Here is a 22,571-nt window from a genome sequence, read left to right as displayed (position 1 = left end):
ACCTCCTTGCTGGAGCCCTGTTGCTCTTTGGAAGCTGAATTTCCTGTCGCTGGTGATGCCCTGCCAGGCGCTCCAGCCAGGCTGCTTTCCCTTGGATGCCCCTCAAGGAACCGTCGTGCCTCTTGTTTATTGTTTGTCATCAGGACTGTGGAGCCTGGAGGCTGCAGGGCCTTGAGGGAGCCTGCACGGAGGACAAACCCACGTTGCTGCTTTCTGAAGCCGTTCTGGTTCGGGGCACACTCTGCTCCATCCAGATAATGGAAACCTAGGGATGCATTTCAGTTTTATCATATTTTCCTTGGTTTTATAAAAGGGTAAGCCGATTTCTATGATTATAGGGTGTCGAGTATAAAACTACAAGAGCAAAAATGCTTAAAAAGGAAAAGAAAGCCCAGGCATAGCACATTGCTGCGCGTGAGAGGAGTTGGCTTTCAGAGGGCTCTTCCATTTGCCCATCGCTGTGGTGTATCTGTGATCTTGGATAAACGTGGAGGATTTAGGATTGCCGTTGGGTGAACGAGTGCGTAGCCATGCTTGTATCTACCTCCTTTATATATATATATTTAAAAATACAGGGCCTGTCCTTACCATGGGTTTTAGTGTCACTGTGAGGGCAAAAACAGCTTTCCTTGGGGGAGGGATTGAGGGGGATTGGAGGGGAAATTTGGGGGGAAACTTGGATTTGGGGGGGAAACAGATGAGCTTTAGTGACAGGAGAACTGGCTGAGCGAGTTAGCTGTGGATTTGCGATGTTGGCTTTGTGGCTTTTGTCTCGCAGAGCTCGAGCAGGGTTTGATGTGCAGACATGTTTTCAGACGTTTCTCATAGCAAAGGTGTTGGCAGGTCTGTCGTTAACACCCTTGCCTTTAGGCCAAACTATTGAAAATTCAAGTTCAGCTTGAATCTCATTTCAATGGTTTGGACGGTTGCAATCTGATGGGCTGAAAAATCTAGTCCAACTCCAACCCTTATTAGGAGCTTAATCTGAGGCGCAGCCAAAGTCAAATAAGGGGGAGAGGAAAAAAAAAAAAAGCAGTAAAATGGAACAAGAAATGTGCATTCAATTTACAGTATTGCTCTGCAACCTTAATTCAGCCCCCCATATGAGTTGCAAGGCAGTTTCTAATTATGTGATTGTGACTGTTTTTCTTCTGCAGCCCCTGCCCTCGGCACGGGTACCGGATGGGCAGCGCTCCGGGGCGAAATCAAGGATACTCCTGTGTCCGTAGGACCTCTGCCGTGTGCGGTGTGGGATGGGGAGCAGAGGGAGTGAGGCAAGTTCTGGGAAAACGGGTGAGCTAGTGGTTGGGGAGCCTGGATTGTGCTTTGCTTCTGCCTCAGGGCTGGCGTGGGGTGCCGGGCAAGTTGCTTTTCATGTTCAACTTTGTTATCTGGGTTCCCTGGCTGAGGGCTGATTTGCAGACGCAGCGAGTGCTCCCGCTGCAGATGCTCTCGGGAGAAGTTGCACATCAAACATGCAAAATGCTGCTCGCTGCTATTTATTTTCTAGAAAGGCTGCTGTAGGCTGCTCTGGAACTGGGTGCCCGAAGCTCTTCTGTGCCTCCCTACTTCAGCTGCAAAATGGAGGTGTTATGAGCATAGTTCCCTGGAATTTTGTGAAAATAAATTCATGGCTGTTTTTGTAGTGGTAAAAAGCCTTCATATTTTTGCCTTGGAGCAGCATCTGAGAGTGTGAAGAGGGCTGAGAGCTGCTCGTTGATCAACCAGTTGAAAGCAAAAAACTGAATGATTTCTTAGCTGTTGAGTATCTTGCATTCTTGGTCTTAATTGCACGTGTGGAATGTGGCTGTGCCGTAAGGACCATACACAAGTGGTGTAGCTGCAGAGAAAACTTGTTTCCAGCACATCCTCATTTGTTTCCAGCACATCCTCATTTTTCAGGGCTTGGCTTTGCGACCTCCCTATTTTCTTAATGCATTCTTTGCAAGTGGTAATATGGTGTAAACTATAGGGTCAGATGAGTAAGGGGTTGTGTGATGGGTATGAGGAGCCTTCTGTGGACTACTGTATAGGGAGGACATGGCTTCATCCTTAAAAGTGGGAATCCAGCTGACCCGCTGAAGTTTCTGCTCCCAGTAGCAGAAACTGGGAGGTTTTTGGATAAGCCAGGAAGGACTTAGTGTGCAGTTCAGGTTACTAACACCAGATGTCTGCTCCTGGCTTATCTGAGCGTGGGTTTTGTTTGATCTTTAGGTTGTGCCACTGTTGCGCATTGGAGCCTCACTTGCAAAATAGCTCCTCCGTCCATCGAAGAAAAAGCTCGAGGAAGTTGTTATTTTCTGTGGTTTTAGGGAACTTTATACCGTCGTCCGTCTCTAAGGAAGACGTGACGCACGACGGCTCCGCAGCCGAGTCGCTCGATGGGGAGACGCGTAGCCACGGATGCCTCGCACCGGAGCCGGGAGGCGTCTGGCTCTCCTCCCCTCCGGACTACGCTCCAGTTTATCTCCTTTCCCTCCAAATGCAGATGGGGAGCAGCCCAGGTCCCCCCACGCTGGCAGGAGGCGCCCCGCAAGCCGCCCCTCGAGGAGGAAGGTGCCGGGGAGCGCCGGGGCTCCGGCGCAGCTCTCGGCACCGGCAGCCTCTCTCAGGCCTGCACGGGCGAAGCCTCGGGCTCACTCACTCCAATTATAAAAATTCCTGGCAGAAGCTCCGTGTGAGTCAGCTACAAAAAAATTGCTCTACAAAGTTCCTGGGTTAAGGCTGTAGCACACAAGAGCAAGGGAAATGGGGGGTTTCTGTAGATCTGGTGCTCCTCGAGCCGCGATGGCCCTGGGTCAGGGTCGGAAAGGGGCCCATCGCTGCGGGGTGAGAGCTGTGACAGGGACATCACGGGCACGAAGCAGAGGAGGCCTCAGGGCTCGAGGGGCTTCATACCCTCTGGAAACGGTACCGTGTCGTTGCAGCGCCGTCTGCCACAAGCGCTGCCTTTTTCTTCTTTATAAACCTTTGGATTTTATTTGTTATAAAAAACCACGTAACTAATTTCCCTTGGAATCTCCTGCGGGCGTCTGCTCGGAGTGTATTTTGGCCTCGCTGGCCATTGCTAGTTTGAATCGCAGTCCCAGCGGTGGGAAGTTTTGAGAACTAATGCCAGTTGTATTTTTTTAATAGAACTGCAGTGTCCGCCTGTGGGTTTTAAACAAACATCCTTCCCTTTGCGTTTTGCCTGCAAATAGCCAGAATCCAAAGGATCTGTAGCCAACAACGGCTATTCTGCAACAAGGCAGCGTTTCCCCTTTGCCAGAAGTGACTCCGAGGCTGCTCTTTGGGATTCGAGCCATTTTGGTATCCAGTGCAGCAGGGTACGTGGCTCTGTGCTGGGCAGGGGCACGTAGGGGTGTGGAAGCCCCACCAATGAGTAAGTTAAAATTCCACCTGAGCAGGTAGGGAAGGAAATGATCCTGCCCGGGGGTGGAGGTGCCTGACCCTTTTGGGCTGCACAAGATAAATTTGTTCAGAAATAGCCCTGTCTGGCTTAACGTGTTCATGCGCTGAATTTTCTGCTGCTGTTCTTTCTCATTTTGCCATTGCACCTGATTTGAGGATGGGGCTCCCAAAAGTAGAAGGCAGTGTTTGAAGATGCTGTGCTTTGCTTTTGATCACAGCAGATCCTTTCCCCTTGAATATGTGGTGGGATTGGAGCTTTAAATTTTGGGCTCTTATAAAGCGCATCCACACTCGGAAGATATTGAACATCGTACAGATAATTAATCTCTTCCCATAAAAGCTGTGCTGGCAGAGATGGGCCTTGGCCTCTGGGCCGCACACAGACAGCGAGTCCCCAGGGCAGGTGACAGCAGCACCCAACCATGGTGCCGTGCCAGCTTATGTGACGTGCCGAGCAAATACCGCTGATCCTGTACACTGGAGACAAGCTTTGTGGGCAGGGTTGAGCTTTACGAAGCAGCTGGCTGCAGTTGGGTTTCTCTGGGAATTTCCCAGGTTTGGGTGTTTATTCAAACCGCTGAGCGGCCCCCGGGGCACCCGCCGACGAGGGCAGTGCGATGGGAAACGCTGTTTTCTCCAGCAAACCTGGTGTGCTGTTTTTTTGGGAGAATCAGGTTGATTCTTGCGGAGGGAGCCCACCTCACTTGTGCCCTTTGTGCAGGGCTCGATGGTGGCCGCTTCGCTCCGTGCTGCCCAAGAAACAGCAGGAATGGGAAACGCTCTCTGCTGCCTCCTGGGTGTGCCTGTTTAGTTGGATAATACGCCTGGCCTTGCCTTTCTGTTTACCGTACGGTTTGTTATGACAAAGAAGATGGATTTTTCCTGGCTCTTGCCTTCGCAGTGTGTAAACCAACGGGATGCAGCGTGCAGGTCGGCGCGGGAGCCCGGCTGCTGCTCGGGTCGGGTTCGCCGGTGTTTGCAGGTCCCTGCCTGACCACCTCCCGCAGACTTCCCACCCCAGGCAGTTGTTTGGGTTTCTCTTTCTCCGCCTCTTAATTCAAGGGTGATTTTTGTGATTTCTCAGTGTCCCTTGTCAGGGGAGATGTGGCGTGGAAGCTTCGTAGCTCGCTCAGAAGCGAGAGCGGCAGCTCTTCAGCTTGCTCACGCCGCTCTTCTCTGCAGAGCCTTTGCCAAAACACTTGGCTGGATAAAAGGGATGCCGAGAAAGGGCAGGTCAGTAACAGATGGGCTGAGGAGGACGAGAACGTTGATGTTGGTTTTAGTTCTTCTTGTAACTTCTCGGTAAGAGCAGGGGATGAGGATAAATTATTTTCATGTCTCAGTGGCCAAAGATGAAGATGGATGAGGCAGAAAAATCTTTTAAATAAGAGCCCTGCTGGGTTCCTCTTTCTGGCATCTTGGATCCAGCTGCCTCCTGGCGTTCCCAATCGCAGCTGTGCAGGGTAACCTCAAAGCAGCTCCTTGGACCGGTCAGATTTAGTTGCTACACTTGATTAAAAGAGGGGAGCAGTACAAAAACGTGGGAGCAGCTGGGGTCCGGATCACACAGACATGTCCAGGGGAGCGGAGGCTCCTCGGCATTGGAGCTGTCCCCATCCAGCCACGCTCACAGCCTCCGTGGGCAGCAGAAGGCACCGAGTTTCTATAGCAAACTGTGCCACCAGCAAATTAAATCTTTCGTGTCTCACCAGTACCTATGAGTGAGAGGGAAGTTTGCACAGCTGTTGGGGAGCTCTTTTTGAAGAAGTTAAGACTCAGCATCTCTTTGATCTGGTTCCTCGTAGCCTGCCAGCTCTGCCCATAGACCTTGGTCTGTCCCTTCCTTCTAGCTCTGCCCTGGTGCACCTGGGGCTGCAGATCCAGTCCTTGGGAATGTCGCTCCTTTGGCCAGGAGATCTGTGTGGGCATGAACATTCCCGGGTCTGTGCGACCGCTCACTTTAGCGGGGTCCTTCCCAGTGCAATGTGGTTTCATAGCAAACTAGCTCCAGGCCCAAACAAGCCGCCTGCTTCCTGCTTCCCAGGCTCCTCTTCAAATATCCCAGCTGCTGAATTAGCGCCATGAGTTTTGTGAGCTCTTTGAACTGGAGCAAATGAAAAAGGCCTCTGGCGTGAGGCCTCTGATCCGTCACTCGCCTCTCGCCTCCGAGGACAAGGGCTCGAGGCAGGTGTGGGGCTGAAAGCACCGAGTGTCACGTCCTGATGTGCCAGGTAACCTGCCACAGCTGGCACCCGTTTGAGAAGCTGAGTGTTTTGAGTGTTTCCTCAGTGCATCACAGTGCTGTTCAGGACGGTTTGGCTGCGAGTAACTTGGCAAGGCTGGTTGAACAGAGCCATAACTATATAGTTGAACATAATGATATTTTCCCCTATCCATGAGGAAAAAAAAATTCAAAAATGTCCCGATGGCGGAAAGCCCGAAGGCCTTGTTTGGGTAATGATGATGATGGGTGGTACTGGCGCCTCGTGTAAGTAGGGTCCGCTTTACATTGCAGATGTGAAGTTGTTGAGCTCACAAGTGGGAGGCAGGACGGGCTCTTGTCCATCCTTCAGCGTTTCAGATAAGCTGCTCCCTCCCGGCCTGCCTGGCGTGTGCGAGCAAGTCCTCCCTGTCCTGCCTCTTGGCTCAGCCTCTCTCAGATGCTTGGGAGATTCCTGGGACCGCATTCCTTGCGCAACGCGTGCTTCGCGGTGGGGTTTTCTATGGAGTGTGCGGAGAGGCCTGGCTGGCAGATGCTGCTCGTCGGGAGCGCGGGCTGGGAAGGCGCCCGCTCCCTGCAGCTGCACCCGGACAGCAGCTCCGCTCCCGTCCCAGGGGGCTGCCCAGCATCGCGCCCGCCGCATGGGGCTCCCCGCAGGCCGGGCTGGAATTTCCCAGCGTCAAGAGAATTCCCTACAAAAATACGCTACTATTATTTACTATCGCTTTTGCTTTTGGAATAGCTCTGTGTGGCTTCCCTATGGAGCTGCTGAAGAAGACAGCAGCTCCAAAAGGCAAAAGAAGGCACAAGGGTTTGAGCCTGGCCATGGCAGAGGCCTCTCTGACGAGGCTCTTTATCCCCCTCCCAACTGGGCCACCAGGGAGCACTGATAGACCCGGGCACCAAGTCGCTTCCAGCCCGATTTGCGTCTCCTGATGGAATAGTTGTCGTTAGGGGGGTCCTGGACTCCCTTCCCTGATGCTTTAAGAGGAAAGAGGAGCATAGATGGGCATAGGCAGCTAAGAGCTACTCTGTGCTTGTGCCATGGTGGGTACATCTGTCTTTCCCATCCTTTGATGTGATGCAGTGTATGTAATGAGCATCTGCCCTTTAAGGGAAACCAGATTTGGGTTATACATTTGGAAAAAGGAGGAGCAATTTTGCTTAATCATTTTCACACTGATCCACAGGCATTTCTGTGAGAGCAAGCGGCATCTGGTTCGAGAGCAGTCCTGGCTGCTTTGAACTCATGGGCAGCCTCTGCAGTCGCATGCAGAGATTGATGTTCCAGATGCCATTCCTAGCAGTGGGATCAATGACTTGCTTATTCAGACTTTTCATTTTTTAAAGGAAAAAAGTAGAGTGAACTTCTTAAGATCATCTGAAATATCAAATATCTGTGTTTTTTTTTTTCTCGGTTTAAGGCACTGCAGATTATTTCTCTGTTTCTGAGTTAGAGAGGTCTGCAGAGAGACTAAAGTCCCTGTTCAAGCCCCTGAGCTTGGGAGGAGTCAACCCTGAGTCTCCTGCCCAGGCTGGGGCAAACGAGCAGCTCCCACGTGGAGCCCACGGGTCAGCTCGGGGTCTGGCCACCGCGTGAAACATGGAACAAAATTCCACAAAATGAACCGTGATGAAGCTACGTGTTTTGTCCTCATTAGTGTAAAACCCTAAATTCCGGTGTTCCTCATGCCTCTGAAGAGAAGACGGAGAATGGAGTCCCAGAGAATGTAAGCAGGGGATGCTTGAAAGGCAAATTGTTCACATACTTCCTTGAAAATTTGCATGAGTGGAGGGAAAGGTCATCTTAACTGTGGAATCTGCTCCTTAGATCGGAGCCTGCTGGTGGCTGATTGCGAGAGCCTGTTGCTAAGTGTTCCTGGAGACGGAATAAAGATGAAGGGAGATAATTGAATGCGGAGGAGAGAGAGGGGGGAAAGGCTCGGAGCGCTCGGTCTGACTGCGGAGCTGCCAAATGAGATGAATATGTTGGAGTTTGATTCTGGAGCTGTATTTAATCATTTCTGACTGAGGGGTGGAGAAGAGGTGACCAGGCCTAAAACTTCATAGTGGATCCTTGGATGGCAGCAGATTGTTTGCTTGCGTTTCCCGCAGCTCGCCGGGCTCCAAGCACGTTACTTCCTAACTCAAGTGGAGGATAAGAGAGCAAACCTTGCTCTGAGGATGGTTTACATCCTTTTTTGTGTATAAAAGTCCTGTTCCTGGAGTATTCTGTTAAGTTTTTGTTTTCTATGTTATCAGTAGTCATACATACACAAAAAAAAACAAACAGTAAAAAGCAAGAGCACAAACAAACAAACCCAGTGACTGAATAAGCTGGAGAGCCTCTGAGCACAAGCCACCTCTGCGGGTTTGATTCCCGCCAGCCTTGGGTCACTGGCCCCTCTCTGCAGCCCTCGCCCAAACCAAATACAGCCCCAAAATGGATCCTTCTTATTGCTGAAAACACACGGAAACGGATTCCCCCTGAACTGCGGAACTTCTCTGTTTTAAGCTGTTGGAAAACACTGACTTTCTCCATGGATGGATTTCCAGGCTTTCCCAGCTGCCCCTCCAGGTAACAAATACGCTGCGACTCATCGGTGGTTTGAAACGTCCCTGCGGGGCTGCTCGGCAGAGGCGGCCGCGCTGGGACGATGCAGAGTCCCCCTCGCAAATGGCAGAGCGGGGAGTGGGAGGCAGGTCGGCCGCCCGGTCGCATTGCAGGATCAATTCCAGCCTTTCCAGCTGTCACATTATGTCTGTGTGCTGAGTAATGGGCTCTAACTGCTCCACCAAGCTATATATTTTGTGATTTCCGTGAGGAGTCAGGATGTAGCTGAAACTTTTGACCTTGCTACTGATTTATAGCCATCTCTCGTCGTCTTTGTAATTGGTTCAGCAGTTGCAAAACACCCCACCTCGGGCTCCCACCGCGCAGAGGGAGCCGCGACTGGTGTCTCGTTCCTCCGGGCTGCCGATGGAGAGGAGGCCGCCGGCCTCCCGTGTCCCGGGCCGGGTTTCGCAGGACGGATCAGGTTCCCTGGGTCTCCCTGCACCTGGGCGCGATGGCCCCGCGCGGGCGCCTTGCAGCAACCCGGGTTCCTTTGGTCTCCTCTGTCTACAAAAAGCTTCATGTGGGCGCCCTGGGTCTGGCGTCTGCTGCGCGTCTCGAGCAACCCTGTCCCTTTGGTCCAGAGCAGCCTCTGCTCCTTCCCCTGCTCCCTGCCGCTCATCCTTTCATAGGATGTAAGGACTTCTAGGATATGACTGAATGGGAAAACTTGCCTATAAAATAAGGGAGTGGTCAGGGGAGCAGAGGGGTTCTCTAACCTGCTGCGTACGGCCTCCTGCTGCTGCTAAGGTGCTGGTTAATCTGTGCCGCGCGTGGCTTTGCTCTGGTGTTCACACGTGCAGGTGATTAATTGCTAACGCTGGACTCACAGTTATGTTTGTGTATTAGACGCCCCGGCTCGTCTCCGGCCGGGTTTGCGTTTCCTCCGCGCGGCCTCGCTCCCGGGTTGGGTTTCCGTGCGGGCAGGAAGAGGAGCGGAGCGCAGCGGGAGCAGGAGCGCGGGCCGGCTCCTCGACACGCACCCGCGTGGTTTTACCAGCATCTCCAGTGATGCTGCTCGCTAAAATGCATGTAGTCTGCGCAGCCCTACCCTGCACATGGCTTTCTAAATACATACAGTTTTAATTTAAAAGGAAGCCACTAATAGACTTGGACAAAGGGACAGGCCGTGGGGTCAGGGGCCGCTCGTGCTCATTAAGGGCCGTGGCAGCGACTCGTCCTTGTCATCCTCCTGCTTTCTGGTCTCCAAAACCGATTTGCGAGCTGGTCGTGCTCCTGGTTTTGGTCACGGCTCTGGCGTGGCCGAGGTTGGGCTGGGGACATCCCTGGTGCTGTGGGGCCTGGGGCGGTGGCCGTGCTCCCAGCGGGGACATCCTGAAGCCCCATTCACTGCAGCACTAACAAATACTCCATTGTTTTCCCAGCAAGAGGTTTTTTTTCCCTTGATCTGATTGTTTAAGGTTCCTCTTCAGATTAACTGCTGCAAACAAACCAGAAACCTCATTGGTACCTCATTGTATGCCTTAAAGAAGAAATTTCCCTGTTTTCCCTGCAGATTTACAAGGCGTTTGTGTTCGATGGGAACTCTGTCTAAACTGCAGCTTTCTCAGATGTGTTTGTTTCCTAATGATCCGGGATCGCCAGGAGTCTGACCTGCAGATCCCTATCAGCGCTCGGGCTGGCAGCCCTCGCAGCAGCAGCAAAGCAAACGCCGCGGATGGGAAACGCGTGCTGCAGCGCGGGGTAATTCTGGTGACGGATGAGACCGGAGACCAAGGGAGACCCCACACTTCTATTCAACGCCCCAAAGCACCACCCGCCCCTCGCCTTTCCTATAAGCAGATGGAAAAAATATCCCTTCCCCAGAGAGAGAGAGAAATTATTATTTTTTCTCATTACCTTTGTGTTTACATAGCTGTTTCTTACTCAGCACTAGTCATTTGGGGGTGTAATTTATAAGGTCCACATATGACATGCTTCGACATGTGTCTTAAATTTTTCTCACAAGCGTTTTAACCCCCTCCGTCCTTGCACATTTTGTTTGACTTGCTCTTGTTCCCGGTCCTCGGTCAGAGGGATACGGGGAGCTGATGCAGCACAGCCCGACCAGGAGCTGTGTCTCTTCCCAAGAAGCGGATCCCTTGGGTGCCAGGGATCTTGCAGGGCTGCAGGGTGGCTCAATCCTCATTCTCCTTCCAGTTTTTGACCCCTGGATTGATTGATAAATGCCCGAAAGGTGATGCTTGCAGTGTGGGTCCAGAGAAGGGGTTAGTAAAGGCAGGTTGCTGCAGCAAGCCGCCGTACGGGCCTCGCCGCGCCGCGGTGCTCGTGCCTACGGAAGCAGTTTGCTTTGTGCCGCGGGCCCCGAGGCTTTGCTCTCCATAGATCACGTTAAGCGCTGTTAAGCTCTGCTCAAATTAAATGTTTTCCTATCAGATGTGGGTTGCGGCAGCTCCCGCCTGTCAGGCTGCGCGCGCGGCGGGAGGAGACGAGGCAGCTGGCGCGCCGGGGCTGGCGCGCGTGCCAGGCCTGGCAGCCGCTTGCCGCGGTGCCCCCAGACGGGCTGCTCAGCTCGCAGCCGGCGCTGCTCCGCACGGGGAGCTGCAGAGCGCCGCAATGGGGCGTTGCATCGGGAAGCCGAACGTGCGCCGTTATCTGGCAGCATGGAGCCTCGCTGGGAATGCCAATGGGGTTTGACAGGAGAGTGGGGAAGTGCCGCTGCGCGGGGCGTGGGGACCGCGGTGGCCGTGGCGGAGATGGGGATCAGCGGGACGCAGCAGGCCTGGCGGCAGGGCTGTGAGATATGGAGAATTGGAGGAAACGGCGCGGCAGGAAGCGGGACACGGTGCTGGCCCGAGTCCTCCCGTCCGAGGAAACAGAAAGGCAAGTCCTGCGTCAGCAGCGCGATTTGGCCAGCAGACCCCGCAGCGAGGCCTTCCTGCCGCCCGGCCTCCCAACCAGCCGCTGTTTTGGTTGGCGAGGGACGGAGCCCGACGGCCAGGTCCCCGCGGGGCAGCGGCCGCGGCTCGTGGCCCTCGCGGGCTGCGAGAGGGGCTGCGGCGGCGCGGCCGGGCGCCTGTCACCACTGGTCACCCCCATCCATCTCGCTGATAGAATTCCAGACCTTCCTGCCCTAGCTCGTTAATGCTCTCGGAGCAGACCTCGCTCTCACCATTGTATTTCGTAATTAGATTTTAATTTCCTTCCAGGGAGCAACGGCAGCACAATAGACATTAATTTATCTCCATGCCGCTTGTTCAGCATCCTCTGTGTCACAGGCCACGCACCATCTGCCCTGAGCAGCTTCCCTCTCTACGAGGCCACGTTTTGTTCCTTTACCGAGTTCCACTAACAGGGTTGCTGTGGGCAAGAAACAAGGGAAGGTGGAGGGAAGCCTGGAGGAGGAGAAGCCCCTTCTTGAGCTAAGCGGGAATTGCAGGGACAGGCGTTAACTGGATTTAGATCCACGGCATGGGGAGCGTCCGTTGTTCTGCAGCCCCGCGCTCGCTCCTCGCGGAGCCTGGGTGGCCCCTCGTGCTTGTAAACCCTTTAAGGCACAATGTGGAAGCTGCAAGATAACATGAAGCGAGCGAGGACGGAGGGGTCCCCCACGGCGTGGGACCGCGGCAGTGGAGCAGTGCCGGCGCTCGCGGCTGTCCCGCCGCTCTGGAACCGTCCGCGCGGCCGAGCCGCAGGCAGCTCTGCGGGTCCTCCCGCCCGGCCCCAGCCTCTCTTTCCTCCCCAATTTCTCAGGTGAACTTAGTACTGCTCCAGCTTGCGGGACGTGCTCCGGCTTGCAGCCGTCTTCACCTTCAGCACCGCACCGTGGCCGGGTGGCCCTGCAGAAGCGGCCCTGCCCTTGTTGCCTTTCATCCTGCGCTCAGCGGGAGCAAGGAGGCGCTCGGACAGGCTTCCCTCAGGCTGCACATGTGGAAACCCCTGGGGTTTGAGCACGAGAAGCCGCTGGGATAGTTTGCCATGGGATGGGGGCCGCTGGGAGGCAGGCTGCGCTCCCCAGGGAAAACCCAATCCCAGGAATAAGAACAAGTGGAGAACGTCGTCGTCGAGGCTGTTTCCCATCCAGGTTCCTGCTTTCAGGCCAGCCCTGCAGTACCATGAGCCGTTGGACTTGGTCTTCAGAAGTGTCTGATGCGTTTGGGTGTGGAGGCTGCTTGAAGGAGGTCGTGGGGATGGGGGAGATCTTGGCGCTCGTCCCTCAGTGCATGCGTTTTTCATTTCCAATCAGCTTTCCTAATGCACAGGAGAATCATCAAATCCAACTGCTCTGGCTTTGAACGGCACAGTGCTTTCTAATACAGACAGCAAAATTAATGTTGTTAGTGCTTCGAGACCACTAATTTGCAATTCCGGTCTTAAAATGGCAGCCCCGTTCCCGGGTTCGCAAGTGCAGTCGTCTTGTTTGTTCATCCATGTCTTAACCAGGGCCCTGAACAATAAGTTGTTGGGCAGCTCCGCAGCCTTTCGCCAGGGGAAATTCATTGGAATCAGCGCGGTGATCCGCAGGAACCACAATACCGAGGCAGGTGAACAGGGTATTAGAAGAGGTTTTTCATCCCCAGTTTGGGTTGTTTATGCCATTCAAACCACTGCAAGGCTGGGTCGTGGCAGCTCCCACAGCCGGAGAAGACCCAGGGCCAGCCAAAGCCGGCGGGTTCTCCCAGCTGGAGCGGATCTCCTGTGGTTTTCCCCCTTCATGCGGAGCATCCCAGCCCCATCCCTCCAAGGGGCAGCTGCTTTCCCCGCTTGGCTCTGCCGTGCGGGCCCCGTCGGCGCTCTCGGCCAAGCAGAACTGCTACAATCCGCTGCGGTGCCCTGAGGGGAACTGCTTTCCTTATACAAAGGACTTGGCAAAATGAAGTAAAACTTAAGTACTATTTAAAGAGGGCTATCCGATTGCTAGCTGTAATTTTTTCCTTGTTTGCAACACCCTCTAAAATGCTTGTGATCCTTATAAAGAGCTTTTCTCCACCCCTTAAACTTCACAGAATTGGATTTTATCTTCTGCGGTTTGAACACGCTCGCTGCAAGGGGGCTGGTTTGCATTTAGTAGCATTTTCTATTCTCCTTTTTTATGCCCCAGGCCATTTGGTTTGTGCATCAGCATTAAGGATGAGTCAGCTTGGCCCAAGAAATCTGTGTGTGAGGAATCCAGGGCTGGTGGGCTGGGCATGAAGCACTGTATTTCTCCAGGTCTTAGCAGATGGAGGTTAATAAACTCCTCCTGGATCTGGTTAATATTTTCCTTTAGACCCAAGAGGATTTTGATAACACCATGTTGCAGTTAGGCCAGCTCACAAAGCCTCATTCAGGTACCTTTTTGTAGAAAGATTTTGTAAGAAATAACTCATAAGCTGCCATTAAAATCTAAACACTTTTGTGACTTCTCTCCCTCACCTGGATCTCTGGCTCAGCACACACAGAGACCCAGTTTGCTCCACCCAGAGGCTGCAGCCCTCCCTGCTCTTGCTTGTCCTGTTCCCGGGATTATTCAAATCCTGAGAAATAGGATTGTCCCTAATTCTAAATTGAGATGATCTGCAGAGCTGCAGCCTATTCTGCAGCGGAAACATTTGGGTGCTGTTTCCCTCGGAGATGAGGGAAGAGCACCGTGTGCCGTGGGGGTGTCTCCGGTCCGATCCGGGATGGACACACACCGGTGCTCCATGTGTCCTGGTGCCGGTTTGGGTTGATGTCCTCCCGCTGCTGCTCTCGCCTTGGCTCTCTGCTGGCCCAAACGAACGGTGGATCTGGAGCGCGGGAGGGTTTGCACAACAGGATTCATTTCCTCCCCTTGTGGCTCTGCTGTGATTAGATTTTCTTCGGAGTTTGATAACTCACCGCTGTGTTCCTTAGGCCGAAACGCTTGTGGTGAGCGCGGGGATGAGAGCAGCTCAGCTGGGACTGCTCCTCTGACCGCAGCGCGGAGGGGATGAATCCCTCCTCGTACTTGCCAAGAAGCAAACGCAGTAAGAGCAGCCCCTCTCTGCCCATGGTGGGAGCAGCCGTGGTCCCTGGGCAGCGGAGGTGCAGCCCGTTGCTTTGGGCTTTGGAAGTCCCGGCTGTTGTGGGGGTCTGCAGAGATGCCCCACAACGTGATGCTGAAGCATCTGCTCTTGTTTCTTTGCTTAGCTCTGACCCCTCACATGGGAGAAGCCAATCCCCAAAACGCCCCATTGGAACTGCTGAGTTTACCATTCCTCTCCCTCTGTCTTCCCTTCCCATCTCTTTTCCAGCTGAAGCTGTGGAACAAGTACCGAGTCTCCAACATTCCTTCCCTGATATTTATCGATGCCGCCACTGGGAAGGTGGTCTGCAGGAACGGCCTCCTGGTGATCCGCGATGACCCTGAAGGTGAGACGGGAGCCACGGGTGCCCCGCTAACCTAGGCAAGCTGTGGCCTTTTTAATTGAGTTCCCTGGCCCTTGCCTTGGAAGCTAAAAAAAAGGAAACAAGCTACTACTGCCATATTTGACTAATCAAGGCGCTGCATTATTTTCAGCATAAAACTGCATCATTCCTGTTAGATCTTGTATTTTGGTTTTGGTTGTTGAAAAGAACAAAGATTTTCCCTCCAGGATTTGTGTCTGAAGTGCTAACGAGGGAGAAGTTAGACTAACTGAAACATGAAGTGTAGATTTCCACTGATGGAAGTATGTGGAGAGACAGACTGAGGGCCCAGACTTCCCACACCTTTCCAAAACACTGAGCGGGTTTTTATCACGGATATCGCAGTCAGTTAGGATAATGAATTCCCTCATTATTTACAAATGAGGCAGACAAATGCTGTTGTTTTCTGTTTCTGAGCTTTACTGTGCTGAGAGTTAATGTAAAATCTCATTCTCTTCCTCTTTGCCAAAACCAAAATGAGCAAATATGTGCCCTTCTTCATAGATTCTGCAGAAAAATAAACCTGCAGACCTGTCATGCAGCATTTAGCCTGTCAGTGCAAATATACTGCCAACCTGTCATTTGTTCCTGCAAGGTATGAAAACAGTGACTAGTCTAATTCAGGTGGCAGGAACTGTGTCGCAAGCGCAAGTTGTAGTTGAGCCATCTGTGATGATTCCTCAGCTCCAACTCAGTATTTAGATGGGTTGCTCTGGGAGCAGATGCCAGGAGATGCTTTGGGGGACAGGGGGTTAGGATGAGCTCCAGAAGCACCTGCATGTCCAACTTTGCAGGGGGGGAAAGAAATAAAGAAGAAAAGAAAAAAGAACTCAGTGGCATGGGGAGTTGCTAGGATTAAAGCCTTAAATACAGAGGAAATGGGGTTGTGGCGGTGAGTCCTGCACCATCTGCTCCTCAATTACTGTCAAATTGCAGCTGGTGTGAAGCAGGGGCGCCAGGAGGCTGGGATTGGGCTAAGCATCCTTATGTGTCCGTGGCAAATGGCCTGTGGGCATTCCCGAGCACGCAGCACCTCGCCTGCCGTTGCTGACACCAGCCTTGGTGGTGAGGAAAATGAGCCTCATGGGGCACCGAGGCCACGGCCTCCCCAAGCAGAGGTGGCTGGAGCAGGGGAGCGGGTGCGTGTGGGATAGGACTGGAAACGCTGGGACAGGGAGGAACCTCAGTAGGTCTCCCACACAGGATCCTCCATGTCTTGGTGGCATGTAGGATGTGAAACTTTGTGAGACTGTGAATGCTTCACGTGTACCTTGATGTTTTGTGCCTTGTTCCCCTAGGTCTGGAGTTCCCCTGGGGGCCAAAGCCCTTCAGTGAAGTTGTTGCTGGGCCTCTGCTAAGGAACAACGGCCAGTCGCTAGATAGCAACGTCCTGGAGGGCTCCCATGTCGGGGTCTATTTCTCAGCACACTGGGTGAGTACCAGCAACTCAACTGGTGAACTATTGCCAGGAGCACCAGACACTTCCTAGGCAGCCAGGCTGCCTCCTGATGCTCCTGAAAACACGGGATGGGGACTGGCCTTCGATGCTGTCTCACTCATTGAGGCCTGTTTGTGAAGCGGGGTGCGAGTCCAGCCCTCTGTGCTGGGGACACGGGGCTCATGGCGCGTTGTGTTTTGCAGTGCCCGCCTTGCCGAAGCCTCACGAGGGTCCTCGTGGAGTCCTACCGGAAAATCAAGGAGGCAGGGCAGAAATTTGAGATCCTCTTCGTTAGTGCAGACAGGTAACGAAGCGCTCGCGCTCTGTGCCGATGGGGCTGGCTGTCTCGGGCCGAGACCATCTGTGGTTTGTGGGTGCACAGATGAGCAGAGCAGGGTGTTTGCTGCTGAAAAACCCTAGGGAAACCTTGTGCTTCGCAGTTGGGGAGAACTGTGAGTTATAGCAGGCGGCTTGGGGCTAGTTCTGTCCCGTGTTTCATTCAAGCACTCTCATTTGGGGAGGAAAATGCTCTGAAAATGCTACAAGGGCTTAGAGAAGACAGGTAAATCGCTCAGAGGGGAGCACGTCGACCTGCAGAAGACGGAGGTTGAGGCATTAGGATGGCAGTGGAGGAAGGTGGTGGTGCTGGGGTTTAGCACTGTGTGCTCTTAGAGCAAGTTGGCTCTGGTGCCAGAGAGTCTGTCCAGGTCCTTCACGTTCTGCCCTGCAGATCAGTGAGGGGGGGATCAGAGGGGACACCCCGGGGTGCAGAGCAAGCTCTGTTCAGGGAGCAGCACTTTAGTTTTCACTTGTGGATGTGTTGCAGCAGGTGAGTCCACAGATGCTTGGAGAGCCCGAAATACTGTTTTGGGGAAAAAACAAATGCCCCGCAGAGCCCTTCTGGAGGGCCCGTGAGCTGTCAGTGTGGCACAGCTCTCCGCAGGTGCCCACAGCCCACCCCAGAGGGGCTTGGAGTGCAGGAAGGGCTTTGCAGGCCGGGGTTGAGGAGGAGGAGGAGGAGAGGGCGGCCGGTCGGGCTGCAGGCCGGTGCCACGCGCTGCTCCCCGTGCAGGTCGGAGGACTCCTTCAAGCAGTACTTCAGCGAGATGCCCTGGCTGGCGGTGCCCTACGCGGATGAGGCCAGGCGGTCGCGCCTCAACCGACTCTACGGCATCCAAGGTAGGAACGGCCCCGACGACGCACCGCTCCTTCCTGCTGCTTTTGTTGGATATTTGCGATGTCTCCTCTTGTTTAACTGAAACAAGGACACAACAAGGCAGAGTGCCCTAGGCAGAGCTGCCTCGGGTTTCTGCCCTCCGCACACTCACATTCCTACCACCTGCCAGGCAGGCTCTTAGCTGAAACAGCACTTCCATAAACAACCTCATTCTTCCTGGAAACTTGGAAGATGTTTTTGGCTTGCATGTTTTCTGCCTAATTATTGATTTATTTGTTTGGCCTTTTCTGGAAGGTTTAAATTTCATTTTCTTGCTGTTGCATGCACTGCAGAGGCAGGCCATGGCTCTCCGTAGAGCAAGATGGCATCTGGTTTATGTTAGTGAGATGAGGCAGAGAAGAGCCCGTTTGATGTAAACCACGGCTTTGCCTTTACTGTGCGTGTCAGGGCCAGAATCGCAGCAGCCTCAGCTGCTCTGAGGGGCAGGGTGAGAGTCTGTCTGTCTGTCTGGGTGTTTTCAAAGTGTTCGGAGGATAACGGCTCACGGCAGCGCCCGTGGGACCGGCACACTGGTCGTGCAGGGGACAAGCTGCAGTGTAGCAACGTGCAAGGTAAATAACTGGCAAGGGGGTCTCCCACCTGTAGCTGTGGTTGCTGCGTGAGGGCCTGGAGGCCTTGGTGCTGCTGGAGGCTGCGTGTGTCTCCTCCGCAGCGCAGAGGCCGCTGGATGAGGGTGGGTTGCAGGCACCGCAGGAGCAGCAGCACCGAAGGCAGCCGAGGGCCTGGCCAGGCCCTCCTGGTGTTCTCAGCCTCCCTGGCTCTGCCCTTCAGCTCCGTTACCCGCCTGCGCTGGCATTAACAGGAGGGCTTCCCTGATTAAAGCACTTGGCTGGAGCTCAACGGGCAGGAGAAACGGGGCCTCCTTGGAGCCCTCCCCGAACAGCCCCCCTGGGCTGAGCGTGGGGGCCACGGCCATGCCCTGTTCCAGCCTGGAACTGAGGGTAACTGTTTGCCTGCTCAAAAGAGCGGACGGTTTGTGCTTAATGACCGTCCCCTGGGGCCAGCGAACTCCAGTTTCACCTGTCGTTCCCCGGCCTGTTTATACGGAGCTCTGCGGGGCGGGACGGCTGCCAGCTGCGCCGCGGTGCCAGCCGTGCCGTAGCCGGGGAGACTGGAACAGCGGCTCTGCCCGGGACACCCGTCTCCTCAAACGCCTCCCGTCGGCATGTGCCGACCTGCAAATGTCAATATTTGTGAGCGCAGCGAGATGTCCGGGCTCGGCTCAGCTCCGCCGCTGGGATCCCGCCTGAGGGAAAAGGGGGATCGGTTCAGCTGGGCTCACAGGGATGGCTCCGGGACCCCCCACCGATTCTGCAGGGCTGCCAGAGCTGTTCCCGGGATGAAAGAACCCAAAAGCTCGTCTTCTCCAGCCGCTGGAGCTGCTGAGTGGGAGCAAGTGGCAACATGGGCAGCTCTTGTTCTGGTGCTGTGGTGTCCCCTGCAGCATTCAACCCTCCGGTACAAAACACAGCTAGGATTTGCTCAAGTGCCCCGTTGGGAGCCCTGCAGAGGCGTGGGCCGTGCCACGGCCGCCTCCGGAATCGCTCCTGGGCCCAGCGCTGCCTTGGCAGGGTCGCTCCTTCATCGCGGCTGCTCGGAAGCGACGGCAGCTCTCGCGCCGCGGGGCTCCCTAAACCTGAGCTCTCCTCCTCGTGCCACAGGGATAACATTTGTGCCCGAATAGGGATTGTGCCCTTGGGAGATACCGCGAGTTCCTGCGCAGCCACCGCTGCTCCGTGGCAGCTCCCGGGGCTTTGCTGGGGGGTCTGGAGAAACGCGTTTCTGTGGTTGCCTCTCCACCCCGGGCTGCGCCCCAGCTCCCTCCTGCCGAACGGACCCTGCACCGCGTCGCTGGAGCGGGGCTGAGCAAGCAGCAGTCCCAGCCCGGGCTGCCCTTGGCATCTGCTCCGCGCCTTTTCCTCGCAGTGATTTGATTACCCAGCCAACAGATTTAATGCAGATCAGATTTCCATGTCAGATGGTGGGGGGGTTAATATATAAATAAATAAATGCGTTGTCAGGCTCAGTAACAAATCGTTTGGCCCCTGTGTTTTCGTAAAAAGCCAGCCCTGTGGGAATCAAATCCATTTTCTAATGCATAAAACGAAGCCGAGCCCATCTATGTTAATTCTAATCTGTGCCCATACAATATTCATTGCGGAACAGCTGATTTACGATTCTTCTTGATAAGTAGATTCTGTTGTTACGACTCACAGCAATTACCAGAGTCCCCGAAAGGCTCTGAAGAAATAAATAGTGGATGGAGGTGGCTGAGCAGGGGCTGCTGTGCGGGGCTAGGAGTGGAAATGTCTGTCAGGGAGAGGGATTTGCCTGGAGGGGCTGCTGGCAGGGTCGGTGCTGGCCCAGCCCTGGACATCCCCTGTGCACGGGCCGCGGTTGTGGCTGGGCGCTCTGCAGTGCGTCCGCGGCGCGGGGGACGTCCGGGTGCTTGGAGTCGTGTGAAATCGCTGGTGGCTGCAGGTCGTTCTTGCAGAATAATCCGGGTGTCAACATCAGCCCCTAAGACTTCCTGGCTCAGCAGGGCTAATTTTAGGGCGTTCCTGCGGTGTGCCCGGGGTCTCAGGGTGCCTGGCAAAGGGAGCCTCGGGAATGGTTCAGTGCATCCCGCCGGGCGGCAACGCGGATCGCCTGGCTTGCGGGCTGTCCCTCTGCCAGCCTCTCGGTGCGGGACTAGAGGGGCAGTCGGCACGGGAATGGGAATCCTAATGCATAGAGATCCCAGTCATGCAGGATGCTGCTCATGTGCTTCCCGTGGCCGCAGGAATAGCTGGTGCTGCTCTTCCTTGCAGCACGGGGCTGGAGTGCCGTTCCCAGCTCAGCTTAACCCATCCCTGCCCCGGGGCTCTCCGGGATACCAGCAGGTAATGAATGAGCCTCTCTGTGGTTTAAAATTCCTTCCTCAGCACAGTGCTTGGCAGCGGGCGCGGGCAGGAATGTGGAGCGGCGCTGTGCGCGCTGGAATGAGGGGAATGCGGCAGCGCCGGCGCCCGGCCGCGTGCGGGGGTTGAGGGACCCCCGCTGGTCTGCGGGGCCAGGAGCTGCAGCGGGGAGCGCGGTCGTCACCCCGCTCAGCAGATGCCCCAGTGGGTGAGCCCTTCCCAACAGCCGTGCCGCAGAGCCGAGGGCGGCCCAGCCTTCCCCACCGGAGGAGCCTCTCATTCCACGGACCTGCAAGGTGGGACGAGCCTTGGAGGAGAGTCTCTGTCTGGCGCGGGGGAGCCTGTCCCCAAGACCGTCCGTGCCGGCAGCCGTGCATCCCAAGGGGAAAGGAGGGCAGTGCCGAAGCGCCCGGCTCTCTGCTTGGCCTCCCAGCCCTCTCCTGGGGCGGGAACGGCTCCAGGGTCCCCACTTCCCAGGTCACACACGAGCTGCAGGAGGGCGCGTGGGCCCTGGGCTCCCACCAGAGCTGGTGGCTCTTCCCTAGCGCTCTGGCTCGCGTGCGGGTGCTGTGGGTGATGCCCCCGTGTGCTCTCCCTTGCAGGCATCCCGACTCTCATCGTGCTGGACCCCAAGGGAGACGTGATCACGCGGCAGGGGCGAGTGGAAGTGCTGAACGACATCGAGTGCCGCGAGTTCCCCTGGCACCCCAAGCCCGTGCTGGAGCTGACGGACTCCAACGCCGTGCAGCTCAACGAGGGGCCCTGTCTCGTCCTCTTTGTAGGTACGGAGCGCGCCCGAGGAGCCAGCCAGGAGGCCCAAAATAACCTCTCTGTGGTGGGGACGGTGTCTGTGGGAAGGGGCAGCTGCATGTTTGCATCCCCAAGGGCAGTGGTACCTGCTGCTGTGTCCTGAGAGGCTGTGGGGAGACCATGGGGCTGCACGAGAGTGTCAGCCCCCTGGCAGCTTCCGAGGGGGGACGACGGTGCTGCCACGTCGCTGCGCCGGGGAAGGGCCGATGCCGCCTGCCCGCGGCCGCGCAGCTCCGGCCAGTGCAGCCCTGCCGGCCCGGGGGTTGGCGGAGCAGCTGCCTGCAGCGGAGCGGAGCTGTCGCGTGGAACCAGCGCTCCGGAGACGCTGTGGGAAGGAACGCGGATCCGGAGCGGAAGGGAAGGAGCTGCGCCCCGCGGCGGCCGCTGGCGTGAGAACGGGCTTTTGTGGAGCGGACGCTCCGGCGCGAGGCTGCGGCTGAGGCAGATGGTCGCAATGTGTCTCTGAGGGCTGCACTTCAGTGCTGGGAAGCGGAGCGCTGGGCCTGAATTCCTGGGCTGGGGCAGCCGGGGGATCCTCCGGCTGTTCCCTCTCGGTGGGAAGCGGCTGCAGAGCAGAGCAGGCTTCTCCCCGACCCCAGTGTCCCTCTTCCCCGCTCCACCCACCCCTGAAGCTCCGTGGGGATGGGGAGCGGGAAGGGCTGCGGAGCCTGCAGGGGGGTTCGGCGGCTCCGCCAGCTGCCTTGGCCCCCTTCTCCTGGCGAGTTTGTCCATTGGAGGCCGCTCGGAGCGGTGCCGGGGGAGGCTGCAGACCCAGCCATGCCCGGAGCCGCCGGCAAGGCAGCGTGCCGAGGGTGGACACGGCCTTCCCGCTGCCTCGTGCGCCCTTCGTTAGCAAAACACCTTCCTTGGCAAAACACCTTTTTTTGCAGTATTCGTAATACGGCTCTCACTCTTTTCCATCTTCCCTTTCAGATTTCCTTTTGACCCTGTTTGTTTATTCAGTAGAGCCCAGCAGGGATGTGAGAGCAGAGCCAAAAAAACTCCTCGCGCTGGGCGGACCCGCCGAGTGTGATGGATGGGGACAGACACTGCAAGCGGCTGGGAAAAGATATTCCCGGCCTGCTCCCAGTGAAGTTTCCGTCTGTGCACGAGCCCCCGTGATGTGCGTTTAGCACTCGGGCGTGTGTGAGGAAGGACAGACCCCAAACACAGGGCACGGTGTCCCAGGCACCCTCTTTTGCCCAGGAAGCCCCAGGGGGGTTTTCAGGTGCTGGGGTTGGGGCTAACGGCGGTTGTGTCGGTGGTTGCAGCAGCGACCAGGAGCCCCGGCCGTTAGCACACGGAGCTGTTTCCCTGCCTTTTATTTCTATATTTTCCATGCTAAGGTTGTCCCCAAATTGAAGTGGACTCATCCAGGCGCTGCTCAAGGACGACATCTCTCTCCTTTCCAGTGCGCTGTCTGAACGTCCCTGGGGGCAGCCTTTGGATTGATGTTTCCATGTCTTTCTGCTGCTCCTCTGTGACATGAGAGCCGCCCTCGCAGAGCGGCCGCCGCGTCCCGACGTGGGGGGTGACGGGCAGCCTCAGCTCGGCGTGTTTGCCCGGGCTGC

The 22,571-nt window shown here is 55.7% G+C and overlaps 1 protein-coding gene across 1 annotated transcript in view; it reads left to right on the top strand.

The window, feature by feature from the left end:
- NXN (nucleoredoxin) overlaps positions 1 to 22,571 on the top strand; it is a 37,169-nt gene that overhangs the window by 13,608 nt on the left and 990 nt on the right. The window contains exons 2-6 of the mRNA XM_088533068.1: positions 14,462 to 14,579; positions 15,914 to 16,047; positions 16,257 to 16,357; positions 17,126 to 17,232; positions 20,793 to 20,972. Coding sequence (XP_088389194.1) covers positions 14,462 to 14,579; positions 15,914 to 16,047; positions 16,257 to 16,357; positions 17,126 to 17,232; positions 20,793 to 20,972 — 640 coding nt within the window. The remainder of the gene's footprint in view (positions 1 to 14,461; positions 14,580 to 15,913; positions 16,048 to 16,256; positions 16,358 to 17,125; positions 17,233 to 20,792; positions 20,973 to 22,571) is intronic.

The sequence above is a fragment of the Tinamus guttatus genome, unplaced genomic scaffold (assembly GCF_059628265.1).
Source record: "Tinamus guttatus ecotype Peru unplaced genomic scaffold, ASM5962826v1 Tinamus_guttatus_pri_ptg000480l, whole genome shotgun sequence".
NCBI lineage: Eukaryota > Metazoa > Chordata > Aves > Tinamiformes > Tinamidae > Tinamus > Tinamus guttatus.
Note: the sequence above shows the minus strand (reverse complement) of the source record. Positions and strands in the feature narration are given on the sequence as shown.